Raw genomic sequence first — 21,522 nt, forward strand, 5'->3', positions numbered from 1 at the left:
CAACCTCAACAGCATTAGTGATATCAGGCTTTGTATTGTCTTTAAACATGGTAAAATTCACACACGCGCTAAGCTTCAGCTCAATTCGAGTGTCATTCATTTTATAATCAAATCTGTGCGCACTTTGAGGAAGGGTGCCATTAATTGTGAAGTCGAGTCTATATTATGAGCAGTAGGATCCCTGTTGGGTTAATCTAGGTGGGGGGGGGAGAGAGAGAGAGAGAGAGAGAGAGAGAGAGAGAGAGAGAGAGAGAGAGAGAGAGAGAGAGAGAGAGAGAGAGAGAGACTCATGAGCGCAGATTCTCACCGAATTTATTTTTTAATCCCCGCCGCTCGACCGGGAGGGAGCTGTTTCTCTTCTCTACATCATCTCTCCCGTTCTCAGCCCCTCCACCGTTCTTCATTCGCATGTTATTTGAACTTGCCGTTTCTCCCTTCCTTCTCTTCTCATTTCTTCGCTTCTCTTCTTCACCTCCCCCTTCCCCCCCACCTCCCGGTGTAAGTTGGAGCGCGTGATGAGCGCTCGGGTTGCAACCATAACCGCCCGCGCGCTTCTGGATCGGTGCAACGGAGCACGCGGACAGCAGCCGAGACGGGCCGTGATGTAAAACGCCAATGGAGTTAGGGATTTATGACAGAACATGGGGAAGATGAGCGTCCTGTCGCTGTGTTTTCTCTTGTGCGCCGATCTGCTGGATTTAGCCTTCGGTGAGTGATTGATGTCCGTATGTGTGTTTGCGTGTGCGTGTGCGTGTTCATGTGCGTGTGCATGCACATGGACGCGCGCATGTGTGTATTTTTGTGCATGTGTGTATTGTATGTGTACAGTAATTGAACGTGAAACATTTTACGCACCGCAAGATAAGTCAAGAAACAACATACAAATATCCACAGCGTTATTTCTTATTTCTGAACGCGAGGACTGATGCATATGGTTTTACTGGAAAGCATACGCCGTTCATGCAGCGTTATTAACGTTATCTGACGTCTCATAGCGTGTGTATTGAACTTTACGCATTTTGAATCCCAGGCTATGCAGCAAGATTAGTATTCACCGGAACGCGCTGTTTTGGCGTTTGTCTTGGCATTTTTTTTTTTTTTTGCAATGTTGGCACTGGGTACAGGCTGTGCTAGTGTGCTGGAAGAGACTTAAGAACAAGGAGATGAAGAAGCAATGCAACACTGCTTGGAGATTCTGTTTTAACTATTAAAATCATTGGTTTATTTGTTTGGGGTGCTTTTTACGCGTTTGGAGGCTATTTGAGACTTTGCGCGCGGACTCTGAGACATTACGACACTACGGATAAATAGTATTGAGAGTTTATTGGCAGCTTTATAGAGAAGGAAGCAATTTCCACTTTCACCAAATTTTATGTTGTTCTCTAGAAACGTCAACTGTGCATTATGGAGTTTGTGCCATCGGCGCTATTCCTAGGAACCGCATGACATTTCCGTTTGAATACAACATGCAGATCCAAAATATATACTCGGTCTGTATTTTACAACACGTACAAGCCAACTGGCAAACAAGACTGCAGTATATCCACATGATGCACTCGTATATTGAAAACTGGACGCAGTTTGTTTGTTTATTTTTCCATGAACTTCGTCTGCGTAAATACGGAAATAGTCGATGCGACTGCGCACGTGGGAAAAAAAGGAAAGAAAGGGAAACACTTAACTTACTGAAACGACAACCTTGTTCGTATTAAACTCATGAGGGATTCGGGATCTGCACTTACACCACTGGAAAGCTTTCTCAAGAGAAATAATATCCAAAAAAAGACACTAGGAGGCATCATAGCAGGCGGGAGAACTGTTGCCTGTCGATTAATCATTATTCTGAGCAGAATTAATGTGTGTGTGTGTGTGTGTGTGTGTGTGTGTGTGTGTGTGTGTGTGTGTGTGTGTGTGTGTGTGTGTGTGTGTGTGTGTGTGTAGATTGAGGTCTTTTTGGAAATACATTCATACATTCTTTCATATCTGTCTCAATACCATACGATTGGGAAAAGCTTACCTTCCTTTATGCATTCATTCATCATCAGGAAGCTTTATCCTGGTCACGGTCGTGTTGCATTCCGAGACTATCCTGGGAATACTGGGAGTGAGGCAGGAATTTTGATTCAAGTCCACTGTGAGACAAGTGCACACACACACACACACACACACACACACACACACACACACACACACACACACACACACACACACACACACACACACACACACAGACACACACACCTTTAGTCTAGGATGTAGAAGGAAACCAGAAACCTTTACATAAAAGCCTTTAACCTCTTATTTATTTATTTATTTATTTATTTATTTATTTATTTATTTATTTATCTATCTATCTATCTATCTATCTATCTATCTATCTATCTATCTATCTATCTATCTATCTATCTATTTATGACAATGGCTGATTTTTCTTATAATAAGCACTTACAAGTTGTTAAATGATCTGCCAATAGAACAAGCTTGAGTAAATTTCCCAAGCAGGAAAATGAGTGAAAATATCTAGAATCTTAATAATAATCTTATATTTGGTGCATTGTCATCTTATAATCCTGTAGGAAATCATTAGATACATTGGCTTTGCTTGATTTTACAGTTGAATTTGGAAAAATTACTTTCAGTAAGCAGTAGCCGTTTTTGCTACCATTAGATCATTTCCATAAATTTCAACTCCTTTGCTATACAGTATTTCAAACGATTCTTGAGGCTGTGTCTGTGGGTCGAGGCGTATATATATTCCTCATCCTGTAAGGTGACTGTAGTTACCGCGTTACAGTTCAAATGCATTACTATGAAAATATTAAACTAAAACTTTACAGAATTTCTAAAATAGTAGTTTTTTAGGTTCTAGCAATAGCCAAAAACGTAGCTGTACGGTGTGTTAGGTGGAGTTTTTATCTAAGCACTGTACTCTGTATCAAAGTCAATCAATGACTTTACTGTGGGTTTTGAAAAAAAAAAAAAAAGAACATAATGTCCTTATAGTGTTTCCTCAAGGCCTGAGCTTCAGCTTTCTCCTTTTAATAGAGTGAGGAAGTTTTTTTCGAAAGTGAATCCTGCACTCAGAAACGACCGCGCCCTGTTACACGCACGTGCAAGTCCAGCTTTAGCATTATAATCATGAGCGTTTCAGCACTGAGTGGTTGATTATTGATTAGTTGTGTCGACACGGTGTGATAATGGCGGACTTCTATTCATATGATTGGATGATGCTGGGTTGCCTCGATGCACTACAGCTCACGCGGTTAGTGTACGAAAGGCAAAACCGTTCAGCAAAAGTGTGTAAGATATAATGTGTGTATGTGTGTGGTTTGGTTGGTTGATTGTCTACAACCTCATTATACAATACGGTTGAACTTCTCTGATTCATTTGTCAAGCGACGGGGATTTTGTTTGTCTCCGAGTGAGACTCCTAATGCACAGCCATTAGATTAGTTCATAGTCTGACTCATACTGTATGACTGGCAACAATTTATCAGTAATGCATCATAATGTTGGGTACAGTAAGCTTAGCAGTTAGAGCGCCAGGCGGATTATTGTTAAAAACTTGTCGAGTGTTAAAAGTTGTTTAACACGTCCAAGAAAAGAAAAAAGCATATTACGTATTGAATAAGAGAGCATGGTGGCTTAGTGGTTAGCACGTTCGCCTCACACCTCCAGGGTTGGGGGTTCGATTCCCGCCTCCGCCTTGTGTGTGTGGAGTTTGCATGTTCTCCCCGTGCCTCGGGGGTTTCCTCCGGGGACTTCGGTTTCCTCCCCCGGTCCAAAGACATGCATGGTAGGTTGATTGGCATCTCTGGAAAATTGTCCTGAGTGTGTGTGTGTGAATGAATGAGAGTGTGTGTGTGTGCCCAGCGATGGGTTGGCACTCCGTCCAAGTGTATCCTGTGTATCCTACGTACAAAGATTAATTTTAGACAAAAGTTCAAGATTAATATTAGACTTATGTTTATACATGTTTGTATTTATCCCTAATGAACAAGCCTGAGGTGACTGAGGCGACTGTGGTGAGGAAAAACTCCCTTAGATGGAAGAGGAAGAAACCTTGAGAGGAACCAGACTCAAACTGAGACTCATCCGCATCTGGGTGACACTGGAGAGTGTGATTATAAACTGTTATAAACACCAGAGTGTGTTATTATAAATAATGTCCTTTCTACAGTCAGATACAGTCTGACAATCGTGTACTGATTAGGAGCTTGTCTTCACATGTAGTTGGCATCTTCTCATGAATGCCCGAATCGTCATGAAGCGGAATCGACCTGGAGCTGGTATAATCTATAGATGCCTCAAGCTTGGCTTCTGCTCACCGAAGGTTTGAAAACAACTGGAGCGTGTAGAATCTCTAGATTATAAAAGAAAAGCAAGTGAAGAGGAATTAGTGTAGCTGCTGTTCATAATATTAACCAGCACGAGATAATAATGTGTTTTTGATCAGATCTACTGGAGCACATGGTCTAAGCCCTGATCTCAGAGAGTGCAATGGATTGTAAAATAATTGTTAAACTAGTTAGATACATGGGAGCTTAACCGTTTAGAGCCTTGTACGTAAGTAGCAGCCGTTTATAATCAATTCAAAACTTAACGGGAATCCAGTGTAGTGATAATAAAATGTTACATTTAATGCTGTCAAACAAGTGAGTTCCTGTCACGTGTAATTTACGTGGATTCTCTCTCTCTCTCTCTCTCTCTCTCTCTCTCTCTCTCTCTCTCTCTCTCTCTCTCTCTCAGTATCAATCTGCGTCTGAAATTTCGGTGGTTTGTTACAAAGCTCTGAGGCTTATTAAAGGGAAATTCCTTCCAAATACTATATAAACATCTAACCTAAACCAAACGTCACACTATCAACCCGTTCATATCAAGAGAAGTCATGTTATTTGTTATTATAAAGTAATTAATACTAGTTGTTATTACCATTTTTCCACCATCATACCTTCCTACCTCCATTTATGGACAGTCAGCGTATCTCCAGATCACCACAGAGGCACCACAGAGTAACATGACCCCAACAACACAGTGATAATTCATCACCTAGATCAGCCCCGGGGTCCTACAGGTGATCCTCCTGCTTATCTTCTGAGGATTCCGTTAACCAGCCTGAATGACATGAGAAGCATCATCATCATCGTCATCGTCATCACCACATTCATGATATCATTCATACACCTCAAGGTTATCACATAATGCAGTTCCTCCAGGAGCTCCAGGAGTTCTATTGTGATTCCTGCATTCGAAAAATTTTCATAATTTCTGGTAGATTGGTGCTTGAATTGGTAAAATCGTAAGCACCGGATTCTTCTTTTAATCTCCCACCAGCGAAGACACAAAAGTAACGACTTTCTATGAGAGATACTTTCACTTTGATGCACGTTATATGAAAAGAGCTTTGACTAAATATATTTGACTAAGTATTATGACATCACACCACGAATCTTCGCAAATCGTTAAATCCTGAACGGACTTGTAACAGATTTAGCTCGCCGTTGTTGTCACTGTGTTCCGCTGTGATCGCTGGATGTACTCAGTGTTGTATAAAGTACTAGAAAGCAATACTTGAGTAAAAGTACAAGTATCATACTAGAAAAAGACTTCGGTACAAGTGAAAGTCACCTTTTAAAATATTACTCAAGTAAAAGTCTTAAAGTATCTGATATTTACTGTACTTAAGTATCAAAAGTCATTTTCTGATATTTAATTTACTTAAACCTCCCTAATTGCAGTCACACACATTTCTTCTGATTTTATTTTGTAGTAACGAAGATGCTTAGTGGAAATATCACGGAGTAAAAGTTTACATTTTATCTAGGAAATGTAGTGGAGTAAAAGTGAAAGTTGACATAAATTTAAATAGCGAAGTAAAGTACAGATACGTGACATTTCTACTTAAGTACGGTAACGAAGTATTTTTACTCCGTTACATTACAACACTGGATGTACTGTAGAAGTCCATCAGTACTACACACGATACGGAAACGTTTACACGGTACTCATGACTTGCTGACTACTTTGAAAAAAAAAAATAAAAAAAAAAAAATATATATATATATATATATATATATATATATATATATATATATATATATATATATGTAAAATAATAAAATAATAATAGAAAATACATAGTTAGTTTACCAAATGTAATGAGATGCTTTTTGAGCTGCTTTTCTTCTCATCATGGCTGTAGTGAGCGGTTATTTGTGCCGTGTATCCCGTTATCGACAAGAACAAGTGTGAACTTGATCAGTGTCACTTTTGTGTCAAGTCCTCACGTTATTTATTTTTATTTATTTTTTATTGTTTTCCAGCTTAAAACAGAATAGGCAATAAATTCTTATTTTTAATTAGAATTCTAAAATCCCTAAACTTTTTATCCCGATTTTAATTGACTTATATTTTAAATATTCAGGTTTATTTTGTCTTTTTTTTTTTTTTTTAGCACAATACTACAGTACATTCTTTGCAATAACTTCTAATAACTTTTTCCTACTGATTATTAATAGAATATATTAATGCCATTGTGAACATAACATCTAAAGCACTTCCCCTTGAGTTTATGGGCTTGTGGAAATAAATAGATATGCAAATGAGATATATATATATATATATATATATATATATATATATATATATATATATATATATATATATATTTCTTTCTGCTGGTTCCTCTCAGAATATATTATAAATACACCACTTTCAAAGTAACACGCTGTTCACACTCAGTGTTCCCAGCCCCATAAATCCCCCCCCACACACACCTTTAACTTAGTTCTGATGGAATATTGCTCGTGCAGTACCGCGCTTTGTATCCCGAGTCGTCTTTCTGCAGGACGTAGACACATTTCCAAAACTGTCAGAAGTTCATTCCAAGCTGATGAGTTTACGGCTTGATGACTCAGAAGTGTGACATGCTAAGTGCTGCAGAACGATGACTAACATCATCACATGCCTAAGTGCTATTATTTAAAAGGAGAAGAAACGGAGACAGAGGCAACCCGTGCTCTGTCAGCCGTTCCACATTGCGTGTGTGACAGATGGAAGGTTATGTGGGTTATGTGCTAGAAACATGCCATTTAATCCTCGTGCAAATCGTTCGCCTTATCTGTGGATGACTGGGCATGTAATGCTAGCGGCGACGCGTAAGAGGGGAGCAACATTTTCATCCTAGTACCACCAGGGCATGATTTGAAGTTCATAAACATGGCCTTCAACCAGTTGACTTGTTGAAAAATAACATTATATAACTATAAGATGTGCAAATACCCAGTGTTTGTTTCTATCTCCATGCTGCTGAATACTTTATTATAATACTTCATTATTATAGCCAACGTTCTGTTTTCCTATTTAAGCTTAGACAAAAATTTATCAAGAGTAACTCCTCCTAGGGCTTTCAAGCCACATGCACCAAATTTGGCTATGTTGTAGACGCTGGTCTGAAGTTTGTTGCTATTACTTTTCTAAGCGATCCGAGTACCGGTACTTCTGGTACCAGGTCACAAAATGGCTTTTTTTCCCATAGACTCCCATTATAAAATTTGGAGGTTTATAACTCGGCAAGCTTTCGAACTATCTACACCAAACTCGTCTAGCTCCTTTAGGGTGATACTCTGGCGCACCGACTGGCTTTTTGGTTGTCCCGCAGCCCCGCCCCCAAAATATGCAAAATCAAAAAATCTTTTTACAACATTGACATGTGACATATCAAAACACTCAGCCCAATGTGGGGAACTTCCTCACGGGTATTCTGATGACGTCACATGCTCGCCTCCACTTGCCTCCAAATGTTTTGGCACCCTAGCTTTCTGTCCACTTGCCTCCAAACGTAACACTGATCCTTATGGCCACTCGCCTCCAAAAAACACAGGCCTTTGCGAATACGTGCTTTGTCAAAGCCAACATCGAAGTTTGTCGCGACAAACTTTACGAATCTAGTTAAGTTTGTTTTTTCAGAATGGAGGCAGATTTTCTACTTGTTCTGATTCGTGTACTTCGAACACGAGTACGGACAATATAGATGCGTCTTTACTAGACCGCGTTTAAAATAGGAATCTTGGTTAAATCAGTCAAAACATCACAGGTTGCATCGCATATTTAAAAAAAAAGTAAAAAGAAAAAAAGGCAAAATCAAGTATTTATGGTCATTTTCCTTATTTGGTAATGTAATATACACATAATATAACTACAAGATGGAAAAGTTACGTGCGTTTTTTTTTTTTTTTTTACCACAGTGCTGCTGGAAACTTGATTCTGATCTGTCAAACGGTATCAGTTATTTATTAAATAATTAATTCATTAATTTATACATTTATTTATTTAAATAACGGCGGCTTGGACAGCCTAACGACAAATCATCTAATGTTTTAATATGTCATTATTTTTTAAAGTAACACCATAGGGTACTGTAGATGCCCCTTATAAACATTGATGTAACAAGTATGGGGATGTGGTAGCCTAGTGGTTATGGTGTTGGACTACAGATCAGATGGTCATGAGTTCGACTCCCAGGTACATCAAGCTGCCGCTGCCGGGCCCCTGTGCAAGGCCCTTGAACCTTAATTGCTCAGCTGTATAAATCGTAGTAAAATGTAAGTCATTCTGGATAAGGATGTGTGCTAAATGCCGTAAATGTATAGAATGAGCGTCAGCTCTTTGTAACACTGATAGTTTTCAGACACAAGAATTTCTTGTGACTCGACACAGAAACTAACTTGTTCACAGTTTAGAGTTTCTTATGCATGTAATCTGATTTAAAAGGAAAAAAAATTAGATCCAGTGCAATACGGTGTTTTCTCGGGTGACTAGACTTTCGGAATCCTTCAGGGTCTGATGCTGGGTTCCCTGACATTTAAACCCTTCATCCTCAGTAAGGGCTTTATTCTGATCAAGATCAAGGGTTGTGGCTGATTGATTTTCAGAGGCTATCCTGGGAATACTGGAGGGGATGTGGGATTGTGGGACATGGGAATGTATTTTGGATGCACAAGGCAACATGTACACACACATTTCACACTCACACTATGGGCAATTAGAGCAGCTAGTCCAGCGTGTTTTAGGAAAGTAGGAGATAATTTGTATGAAAGACCCTTAGACCCTGGAAGTCGAAACCCCATGAGTTAACGTCATCCTTTAGCTTTCTACTGACTGATTTCACTTGCCTATGATCTTGCAATTTTTAACAAGTACAAACCATTATTATTTCCAATATTGATTTATGACACCAATTCCCCAAGTCTCTGAGCCAGCGAAAGAAACAGGCTGGCTTACGAGTGAGTCATTGTGCCCCATGTGGATTCCCCCATTTCCCACTGTTGAGAGAGTTTCTCCTCAGCAGATCCATCTTGATCAGGCCCACTGACTGCTCCAGAGACAGGTGTTGGCAATTCTAGCTGTAGATGCCGATAATCACTCACTGACCTTAGCTCTCTCTCCTGAGTCATACCTCAGAGAGGGACAGAGAGGGAGAAAAAGAGAGAGGGAGAGAGGCAGAGAGAGAGGGAGAGAGAGAGAGTAGAGATGACCTTCAGGGTTTGTAAATTAGAGAGCAGCGTATTTGGATTTTGTATTCAGATTTTCAGAATTTAAGCAAAAAAGTGTTTAAAAAAACCAAAAAACTAGAAAATATACATTTGTATCATTTGTTATTGCTGAATAAATTTGAAACAGTTTTATAGATTTCGATCTTTTTTAATTTTTTCCTGATTTGTAGACGGATTTTAAACAGGAATTGTTTTTTCCCCCCTGGAGAACTTTTTTTTAGATTTTTCCTTTAAAGCTGCTGGCTATATTAATAAGTTGAATCTTTTTCCCAAATTATCATCAAATGAGATTCTAATTTAATTTAAACGACCACAATGCGAAACAGGCGAGCAGTCCCTCCAGGATTCTGTGATTTTTGTGCAAAAACATTTCACACTTAGGGCCTCAATTCAATTCGGTTTAATTCAATTTATCGTATATTAATTCAATTTATTGTATATTAATTCAATTTATTGTATAGATTTCTTTCAACCACTGACATCGTCTCACACAGCTTTAGAAACATCGAAACAGAATAATAAATGTAAAGTTTAAAACGAAGTTAATATTTATCTCTAACATGTATCCCTAATGACAAGCCTGAGGTGATGGCGATGAGGAAAAACTCCCTGAGATGATGTGAGGAAGAAACCTATAGAGGAACCAGACTCAGAAGTGAACCTCATCCTCATTTGGTTGACACCGAACAGGAAATAACGTCAATGTTTTAAAGGAAGAAATTGAACATTGAGCAAATAATATTAGATACATAATAATTCTATATATAAATAAATAATTCAAGCGAACTGATTCTAGCTTGGACCAGTTTTACAGGATGCCTCGTGAACTGCTTTCACTGTAGCATCTTAATTCCTGCACTTCGATTCTTTCTCTTTTGCCTCTGCGATTTCAGCGGTTATCGGATCGTTTGGCGTATTTACCCGAGAGAGGTTTAGAAGTAAGGAAGGAAACCCCCCTGAGGATATAGATACAGACAGCCTACGTGCTCTGTCCTGCTTCTCTGTTAAATCTCTTCGAGTCCTCTGCTTTTCTAGCCTTGGCTGTAAATGAAGCGTCAGGGACTCTGCCCTGGGAAGGTGACTCGAGCTGGAGGTATTCGTTTGGAGAGCTGTGGCCTCTTAAAGCCACAAATGAGGACAGATTCGATGGGATACATGCCTTGACATGCTCGTCTCTCCCTAATGCGCCATCAGACGGAGGAGAGAAGGCTGTTCCTGCTAGCATCATCAGGTAATATCGCTTATGGCTCTGAAGAGAGCTGTGTCTTGCATGTCAAAGTGTTTGACATGCATTTGGGGGGGAAAAAGCAATTTATACCAAAGAGCTATAAACGTGGCTTTTATGTGGAATGCCTTTGTGGGAGCTGTGCTTAAGACTCATAAGGTAGTTGCCCTGCTGGAAAATAGTGATGTTGTCAGCTGAATGTGTGTGTTTGTGTGTGGGAGAGGGACATTATGTCCTGTATTATCTTTTTGTCCTTTGAGCTATTGGCTTACGTAGGTACTGTCATCCAAGGGGAACGACAGCATTAGTATGTTATCGGCGAGCGCAGACGACCAAGCCAAGTCATAACATACGGTCAAGGACGGCATGCCACTAAACGAGGGGCCACAGACGCAATTTATTCTTTTTTTTGTCGTCGTTGCCGTGTTTTATTTACAGAATGAGGCGCTCGTTGGAGAATGAGCGAAGACGTGACTCTCTGGCAAGACGTTAACACCTTGACGTTTGAGACGAATGAAAATCACAAATGAATGAGAAGGATTTCTCGTTGTTTTAAGCACTTAAGCGTCCTTTAATGGGGACGGGAAGCGACGCTGGGTGTTTACGAGTCTTAAAAACCTCCTCCTTGCGGTGGCTCAAGCTGTTAAGGCTCAGGGCTTTAGATCAGGGTTCAAGCCCCGTCACTGCCAAGTTGCCACTATTGGGCCCTTGAGCAAGGCCCTTAACCCTACCTGCTCCAGGGACACTGTATTGTGGCTAACCCTGTGCTTTGACCCCAACCTCCAAAACTGGGCTATATAAAGAAAAGAATATCACTGCGTTATAATGTATATGTGATAAAATAAAGGTCTCTATTAGATTATGTATCTATTATTATTATTATTATTATTTAATATTTGTGTTGTGTCTTATGGTGTCTTCATTCTATCAGTACTTCTATATTAATAATTGTACCTTTCTTTCTTTCTTTCTTTCTTTCTTTCTTTCTTTCTTTCTTTCTTTCTTTCTTTCTTTCTTTCTTTCTTTCTTTTATTCTGAATAATATATACATTTCCACTTCATCCTTGTCTCATATCTCCAAAAGCCCTGAATACTGACATCCTTCACTGTAATATCCTGCTCCTGTCCCTGAAACCATTTACATGACTGTGTAGAAAATCGAAGGTACGACGGCTATTTGCTTAATCGCCACGATAGTGGGCCATCATTAAGCCTCTCCAAATCAAACATCTACTCTAACAATCAGTCCATCACTGAGTCTTTCATGTTTTAGTCAACAGCCTTTTCGAAAATGGAAGGCAGGATGACATGGGATGAGTAAAGATCGTTGAGAGCAGAAAGCGCCGTAGCACTCCAGCCACTCGGCCCGTTATTACGCCGGCGAGGCGCTCTGATTTCCTCAGATTGTTCATCTCAGAAGAGCTTCTCATTCCCTTTTGTTTGCCTGCGTGAGGCTCTTTGTCGACAGACCGTTCGGATAAATAGCCTCGCGTTACATGTGTACGGATTAAAACACTAGTGTGAGTTGTTCACTGAAATGATGTTCATACTTTTCATACGCTTTATAGTGCTAGCGTACGACGTTTATAGCAGCTATAAACAATCCATCCCTTAATTCACCAAAAAAAACTTCACCATAGCAAAAATATTTATATGAAGCATTTATCATAAAAGTTGCTGTGAATCAACTGCCCTGAAAAAAGCTAGCCGTGATCGGCTGCATGCGATCGGCCGGCTCCATGCGATCGGCTCCGTGCGATCGGCTCCGTGCGATCGGCTCCGTGCGATCGGCTCCGTGCGACCGGCTCCGTGCGAACGGCTTGAGTGACAGCAGTTATGACTCAGGGTTTTAGATCAGGGTTCAAGCACCATCACTGCCAAGCTCCCACTATTGGGCCCTTGAACAAGGCCCTTAACCCTACCTGCTCCAGGGACACTGTATTGTGGCTAACCCTGTGCTCTGACCCCAAACCTCCAAAACTGGGCTATATAAAGAAAAGAATTTCACTGTGTTATAATATATATTATAAAAAAAAAAGAATACATAATAATAATAATAATAATAATAATAATAATAATAATAATAATAATAATAATAATAATAATAATCTTAATGCTAATTTTATTTTTCTTTCTTTCTTTCTTTCTTTCTTTCTTTCTTTCTTTCTTTCTTTCTTTCTTTCTTTCTTTCTTTTATTTATTTGATTTTCATTCCGAATCATATATACACATTCAGTCCATCCCTCTCTCATATCTACAAAAACCCTGAATAATAAAAAAAAAATCGAAGGTACGACGGCTATTTGCTTCCCCACCTTTCTGTTTCACCTACATCTGTTTTTGCTTTCGCTCCTCGTGACATCCTGACGCCTCACGACTGCCGCGTACGAGTCCCGTATTCCTGTGTGACGGGACACATTCTGCGTGTTAGCGCTCTGCGTCTCTGAGAAGAGCAGGACGTCTCCCCTTCTGTACGAGGAACAGAATGTTTACGGCAAAACAGACGCTCAGAAAGATGCATGGATGTGTTCTTTTGGAAATAACAGACTATCAATATGCTGATGACATTCTGTGTGTGTGTGTGTGTGTGTGTGTGTGTGTGTGTGTGTGTGTGTGTGTGTGTGTGTGTGTTGCCACATTCTCAGCGTCGGCACATGGCATAACAACGTGATTTGTAGCTTAGTGAAAATAGCGAGATTGTTGGGTGACAACAAGGCCGGGAGAGAGAGATTTCTTTAGACACAGTATAAACGTGTGTAATATATCATTCTATGCAGCGGCGTGTTCAGCTAGCAACCGACGAGTGCTTCGTTTCACTTGTAGTTTGTCTCTTGCCTGTATAGCAAATGCTGCACTACTACATAGGCAAAATATAAACACTACCCGCTTAAACAGCAATGAAATAATGACCTAATGTGTGAAGAAGGTTTGTTTTAATGACATGTCACATGCTTGGCTTCACAATAGATTTATTGACTTCGTACACAGACCAGATTCAAGGCAGGCTTGAATTGTATTCGTGAAATCGATGAAATAATTAAATGACGATAAAATACGATAAAAAACATGGTCAGGTTTTTGTTCGCAAACAAATCGGAGCTAATTGCAGGGAGGAACTGAAGTCGAGGAAGTGAGGAACTGCAAAAGCGTCGCACAGGAGGAATCACCTGAGGCGATTTTTTTTTATTATGCTTTTGTGTAGCTAAAGTAGTCGTTCAGCACTGTGAATTTTTTTTTTTTTTTTACGGATTTTGGACGCTTCTTTATCGCTTTGTCGGATGTAGGGAAGATCGTCATTACTGTTCACATCAAGTCAAGTCAAGAAGCTTTTATTGCCATTTAGACAATTGTCATTGTCATTTAGTCACCTAGAGCTACATAAATTCATAATATACCTAAAAAAATACGTTTATAAACTGTGTGTGATGTGCTGTGGTGCTGACTGAAGCCACATGAACTTTACACTTATGGACTTGCTTTTTTTTTTACATCCATCGATCACGAGTCTACAACGTTGCCGAGATTCTTTGCGGCGTGCGGCGATAAGTCGAGTCTCTCAGGCCTTCACGTATATACCAAGCGTTTCCTTTCACTTGTACTTTCCGTACTATGTTCGAGCCATCGATTGATCGGCTTGTCATCGTGTCGTCGTCAACTGAATTAAATACACTTGACAAAAAAAACAGGCTCATGCTTCATTTTCTGTTCAAACGCACGCGGCACGCCGACTCGTCCGCCTCACAGGGCGAATTATTGATCATGGGAAACAGAAATTGTTTGCCTGCAACCTGAACAAAGCCACGGGTGCCAATACTTTAATCTTCGAGAAAACAGAGGCGATATTTCTGTTTGCCTGGCACGTCCGTTTTCTCCCCAGCAGCTTTGCGAGAGCGAGAAAGAGCAATCGGCTCAGCGTGTCTTCTACAGCTGTCAAAAACGTTCTCACTGCTGGAATTTGATGTATTTTTAAATATAATCCACATTCTGCGAATAAATGTTTTAGCACCCGTGTTCTAGATTTAATCATCTAATCTACATCGATTTTAACATGCATCAGAGATACCAAACTTGTTGTTTAAATGGTTCCTGTGTTCATGGCTGTAATATATATCTATATCGCGTTTGCCTTATATTACGTCAAGAGTTGAATTTCAGATTTCTAAAAAAAAATATTTTTAAAAATTAATTTTTAGAAAAGGGGGGGGGCACGGTGGCTTAGTGGTTAGCACGTTCGCCTCACACCTCCAGGGTCGGGGTTCGATTCCTGCCTCCGCCTTGTGTGTGTGGAGTTTGCATGTTCTCCCCGTGCCTTGGGGGTTTCCTCCGGGTACTCTGGTTTCCTCCCTCGGTCCAAAGACATGCATGGTAGGTTGATTGGCATCTCTGGAAACTTGTCCGTAGTGTGTGTGAGTGTGTGAGTGAATGAGAGTGTGTGTGTGTGTTTGTGTTTGTGTGTGTGTGTGTGTGTGTGCCCTGTGATGGGTTGGCACTCCGTCCAGGGTGTATCCTGCCTCGATGCCCGATGACGCCTGAGATAGGCACAGGCTCCCCGTGAAGTTCGGATAAGCGGTAGAAAATGAGTGAGAGAGAGAGAATTTTTAGAAATTTTTTTTTTTTTTAGAAAAAAAAAAACTGAGTTTTGTAGAGATTTCTCTACAGCTCCGAATCTTATGCAGGATTTTATTCCGTTTAGTCAAATGTTTAAATTCAAAAATGACAGAAATGTATATTTGTAAAAATGTTAAAAAAAAAACTTTTTTTTTTTTTAAATTCATTATTTAGAAAAATATTTCGGTTGAGTTTTGTAGAGATTTCTGTAGAGCTCAGAATGTTATTCAGTTTTTTTTCCATTCAGTCAACTAAATTAGAAATTGATTTCATTTTTTTGTCCATTAAAAATCTACTGAATCAAATGTGTATTTGTAAAAATGTTAAAAAATGATTGCACCTCAAATTCAATTCATTGACTTTCTTTACAGAAGCATAGAAACAGATCTAAGCGAAATTTGTCTTTTTTTTAACACTATTATGTCCTCCATGTCCCAGGATCCTTCGCCTGTTAAACACTACATACCAGATCACCTTGTTTTGTCGTATCCTGTTTAGTAATCGTACGCCAGATCCCGATCGCACCGATCTCTTTAAATCGTGTCCTGCTCGATGTCCTGCTCTTACGTGTCATCAATCACGACTCAGCCTTTTGTTCCTATTCTCTGCTTTTACTCACTTCTGTATAGTTTATGAGTTTGACCTTGCCTATTGTACTCGGTTTGAGATATTTCATTCTCCGGAGTGTCTGCTTTGATATTTTAATAAACCAGCATTTGCATCTCAAGCCAGCGTGACCTTGTGGAAGTAAAACTGAATGTAAACATCCTGAGAAATATGAAGAACATTCTCAGGGTTTGTGTTTTGAACCCATGTCTTTGGCTGTGGAACCACCCCAGATTTGTGCTCTGGAATAATTAACGTCTGTCTGTCCAACTAGAGAGAGAGAGAGAGAGAGAGAGAGAGAGAGAGAGAGACAGAGGAGAGATTTTGACTCACATTATAAGACAGCATGGACTACTGTAGGTACATTACCTAGGATTCTCTAAACAAAGAAAATGAAGAAAAAAGAGTGTCGTCCAGAGAGAGATTGAATCCCGGTGTTACCGTGGCCGTCCTAGCCAATCACGGACCTCCGTGAGCTCGTGAATTCTAAAGATGGCGGATAAAGTGTAAGATGCGGTTCGCTGGCTGGTTCGACTTGACGTCTCTGAGGAAGCATGTGTTAGCCTTCACCCTCCCCAGCTGGTAGCTGTCATGAAAGTAGAGAGAGAGAGAGAGAGAGAGAGAGAGAGAGAGAGAGAGAGAGAGAGAGAGAGAGAGAGAGAGAGAACCGGCTGGTGGGTTTGAATTGGCAGGTGATGAAATTGGGGAGAAAATGGCAGGACAAAATAAATAAATAAATAAATAAATAAATAAATAAATAAATAAATAAATAAATAAATAAATATTCAGAATCAAAATACACTAAAATATTTTTAGCATCATTTGTGATCAATTACAGAAGAAGTTTTATCTGTTGAATATTTTTTTTTGAAACCCAGTGTCTACGTTTTGATTAGGAACCATTTCCCATTTCCTAAAATGTTTTCTTTTTTTTTTTTTTTTTCTTGCTTTACAAGAATCAGCACAAAGATCCCTTGTAGTCACACACAATATGGCAATGGATGTCTCATGAAAGTAGCAGGATTCCTTGTGCCATGTCGTGTTTGGATGCAGTGTCATGCCTCGTGTTTGAGCTTTCAGTCACATCCCAATGCAAACAGCTCTAGTCTAGTCTCGCCTGCATCCATGCAGCCTCGCAATCGCTGCCCCATACATCATCCCCGATACGGCATCTGGACGACACGCGTTTGTTTGTTTGCTTGGGTTGATACTTATCTCGTAAGTAGCCGTGACGCACAGGGACCTCGGTGACTCTAATTTACCAGGAGAGCTTTGACAGGAATATCAGCTTAATAAATTATCCACAGCTGAGGAGTCGTCGCTGTCTAGAGCTTCGTGTAGAATTGTGAGAAAAAACGTCTTTTTCATCATTAATAATGCTCACATCTCGAATAAGGTTTCTTGACGTGAAATGACGTTTGGCTCTCTCGTATCGAACGAGTGCGAGTACGAGAGGAAATTCATCAGCGTCTCGGCTTCTCGTCCAGGAAAATTCTCGGGGACCGACTGTAGTCAGAGTTCCCAAGCGAAGCTGGATATCTTCCAGGAGAACAAGTGCTCACATGTTTTCTTTTCCAGACACACAAATTTTGGGGAAGTGGCCCCACGGGAGCACCAAAAGCCAAAAAAATGGAGTTTTACAACCCAACCACCTGGACTTTATGTAAATAAACCGCCATTTTTAGAAGAGCAATGGAGCAATTTTCTCTAGCATCCATCAAAATGATGATACAGGACATAAAAATAAGGATAGTCGTCCAGATGCCAAACTATTTCCTGGATAAACGCTAAAGAATTGCGAAACTCTGCACCCCTTTTCCCCCTTTTAGACTAAAGATATTAACAATATGTAGCATGTACTGTATAAAAGTAGCACTATATATTGCTTCATTATTGATTTTCTTCTTCTTCTTCTTCTTCTTCTTCTTCTTCTTCTTCTTCTTCTTCTTCTTCTTCTTCTTCTTCTTCTTCTTCTTCTTCTTGAGATCATGAATCCCAGGCTATTCTCATACATCCTGCTGTATTAATACATTTTTAAGTTGACGTGGATTATGTTGACCATGTTAGCGTAGCCCTTACTGCTGTAGCATTGCATAGGAAAGTGCTTCAGGTTCAGTACCATTTTAGGTCATGAACTTTAAAAGATTCCATTTAATCGACTGGGAGGAATGGATTTTTTCAAGCACGTACAAACCCATTTTTACGCCGTTCTTTCTCGTTCCATTTTCAGACATCCTAATATGTTAGGATTTAAGAAGTCCGACTCGTGCTAAATCCTCCATAACCTGTGGTTTAGGCGTTCGAGGCAGGATACACCCTGGACGGTGTGCCAACCCATCACAGGGCACACACACACACTCTCATTCACACACACACTCTCATTCACACACACACACACACACACACACACACACACACACACACACACACACACACTACGGACAATTTTCCAGAGATGCCAATCAACCTACCATGCATGTCTTTGGACCGGGGGAGGAAACCGGAGTACCCGGAGGAAACCCCCGAGGCACGGGGAGAACATGCAAACTCCACACACACAAGGCGGAGGCAGGAATCGAACCCCCAACCCTGGAGGTGTGAGGCGAACGTGCTAACCACTAAGCCACCGTGCCCCCCTTATTATTATTATTATTATTATTATTATTATTATTATTATTATTATTATTATTATTATTAATAGTATTATTACTCTATATTTCTATTTCTATTTTTTATATACATTTACTTATACATATATAAGATATATAGATATAGATATAGATATAATAAGTGCATAAAGAGCACAGTGAGTCAACAGTCTGAGCTTCATTAAATATCACAGCACCGCCTCCTGACCTCAGAATTACTGCTGAATACAATAAAAGATCGGATCGATACCTCGTCCTTTCAACAGACTGCCGGATGCTCCACTTTAACTGGTTAACTACAGCGAAATGACATAAGAGCCATCGCACTACACTGTATGCTGAACTTCATAGGCACAGGCTCCGCGTGACCCGAGAATTTCGGATAAGCGGTAGAAAATGAATGAATGAATGAAGGAAGGAATGAATGTCTCTAACATCTATTGTATCCCTAAGGAGCAAACCGTAGGCAACAGTAGCATGTAACCTACATGCATTCATTTTGTACACAGTATTCAAAATGAACCTCTATTATTTCCTATTCCAACGAATAGAACTGCATTAAATTATTCGATACCTCATTGTCCACACCCATGCCCATGGAGAAAGCTCCGCCTCCCAGAATCTACATCAACCAGCAGCATTCACCTGAATGAGATCCACAGGCAGGAACTTTCCAGTGTCTCATTTTACTGAGGACAATGTCCCGTCCAGAGACATGATTGAAGACAATGTCCAGTCCAGAGACATGATTGAAGACAATTTCCAGTCCAGAGACATGATTGAAGACAATTTCCAGTCCAGAGACATGACTGAAGACAATTTCCAGTCCAGAGACATGACTGAGGACAATGTCCAGTCCAGAGACATGATTGAAGACAATGTCCAGTCCAGAGACATGATTGAGGACAATGACCCGTCCAGAAACATGATTGAGGATAATGTTCCATCCAGAGACATGATTGAAGACAATGTCCAGTCCAGAGACATGATTGAAGACAATGTCCAGTCCAGAGACATGATTGAGGACAATGTCCAGTCCAGAGACATGATTGAAGACAATGTCCAGTCCAGAGACATGATTGAGGACAATGTCCAGTCCAGAGACATGATTGAAGACAATGTCCAGTCCAGAGACATGATTGAAGACAATGTCCAGGCCAGAGACATGATTGAGGATAATGTTCCATCCAGAGACATGATTGAGGACAATGTCCCGTCCAGAGACATGATTGAAGACAATGTCCAGTCCAGAGACATGATTGAGGAAAATGTCTCGTCCAGAGACATGATTGAAGACAATGTCCAGTCCAGAGACATGATTGAAGACAATGTCCTATCCAGAGACAAGCTGTTTCGTACCATAGAACATACAGTACCCTCACTTATGAAGGTTTTTTATAATCGGTTGTTGCGTTAAATCTTACCCAGATAGTGCTATTTTCTGATTGGCTATTGTGTAGCCTCTTTTTTTTGATTGGCTGATAAGTGTCAGGCTCGACTACGCACTTCAGGGGAGACGCGCTTGATCGTGCGATGCAGACTGATACATTTTGGGCGCTGCAGCATATTAAATATATGATAAATAGTCCAAAAGTTTTTCTGTGTGAGAAATACGATGTGTGGCGGCGGGAGAGCGTGAGAAAAGACCGACACTGTCCTGAGTAACTAATAAAACAGGGTAATAATTAAGAACAATGTGGTGGGATGAAGTGCAGCAGGAAAGCAGGAAGCTCAGACTAGCCAAGAGTTGATTTTTTTTCCTATTATAGTACAGCAAATTTTATTTAGTAATTGTCATGAGGTCAAAGATGGAGGCAAGTGCCTAAGAGTAGAGGAATGGGAAAGGAAATATTTATAGAAAACTGCAGATTTACTGCCGAGTTAAATCCGTGAGTGTCTACTTTTATATGAAGCACAAGACTCTGGTGTAAAGTGCCACATCGCAGAACAATTCTACAATGAACATGGAAACAACCCAAACAGGCAGAAACTCAATACAATTTTTGGCATCCGGTAAGAAGAAATAAAACACACCAAGCACTCATACTTTCATGTTGTCTGCTTTAAAGATTTTTTTACCAACCAATGGACTCATTTTTAATATCCCATGCTTCACTACTTCATCCTCTTTCAATCAAAAACATGATCCATGATTTACTTTGGTTTCTTTAGTACTGTAGTAGCTCATAGTTTTCCCCAAACAACAGTGGTATCCGGAGATTAGCAGCGAGTTGTGCGATTGTTTTTGTTTATTAATGATGCGAGTTCGTTTTTAGAGTTAGCGAAACTGTCTTTTTTTTTATTATTATTATTTAAAATTATTATTATGCAAACAGGCAATTGCAATATTTACAGAAGAGAAATTATGTGCAAAATACGACTACAAAGACCAACAAAACATACATAACAGCCAATACGATCTGGGGGTGTGTGTGTGTGTGTGTGTGTGTGTGTGTGTGTGTGTGTGTGTGTGTGTGTGTGTGTGTGTGTGTGTGTGTGTGTGTGTGTAACTGGGTATGGGAGTGGAAATATATGAATAAAAGAGCATGTAGGGAAGTACAACAGACATAACCAGAGTTAAACAAAAATAAATAAATAAATAAATAAATAAATAAATAAATAAATAAATAAATAAATAAATAAATAAATAAATAAATAAATGAATGAATGAATGAATGAATGAATGACAATAATAATGATGAAGATAATAATAGTATCACACCAAAAAAAACTTGAAAATGGTGTATGAGGGAGGTGACAATAGCAATAGTAATGTTATTATTATTATTATTATTATTAATCCAATTATAGAACGGGGGGGGGGGGCACAGAATAGAAGCGTTTATCATCGCCACATATGCATTAAAGCGGAATTCTTTTC

At 39.8% G+C, this 21,522-nt stretch overlaps 1 protein-coding gene across 1 annotated transcript in view; it reads left to right on the forward strand.

Moving 5' to 3' along the window:
* The first annotated feature begins 313 nt into the window (after positions 1-313).
* The window catches only part of igsf21a (immunoglobin superfamily, member 21a), a 276,114-nt gene continuing 254,905 nt past the window's right edge, over positions 314-21,522 (forward strand). The window contains exon 1 of the mRNA XM_027167692.2: positions 314-708. Coding sequence (XP_027023493.1) covers positions 642-708 — 67 coding nt within the window. The 5' untranslated portion in view covers positions 314-641. The remainder of the gene's footprint in view (positions 709-21,522) is intronic.

This window comes from Tachysurus fulvidraco, chromosome 2, assembly GCF_022655615.1.
Source record: "Tachysurus fulvidraco isolate hzauxx_2018 chromosome 2, HZAU_PFXX_2.0, whole genome shotgun sequence".
Lineage (NCBI taxonomy): Eukaryota > Metazoa > Chordata > Actinopteri > Siluriformes > Bagridae > Tachysurus > Tachysurus fulvidraco.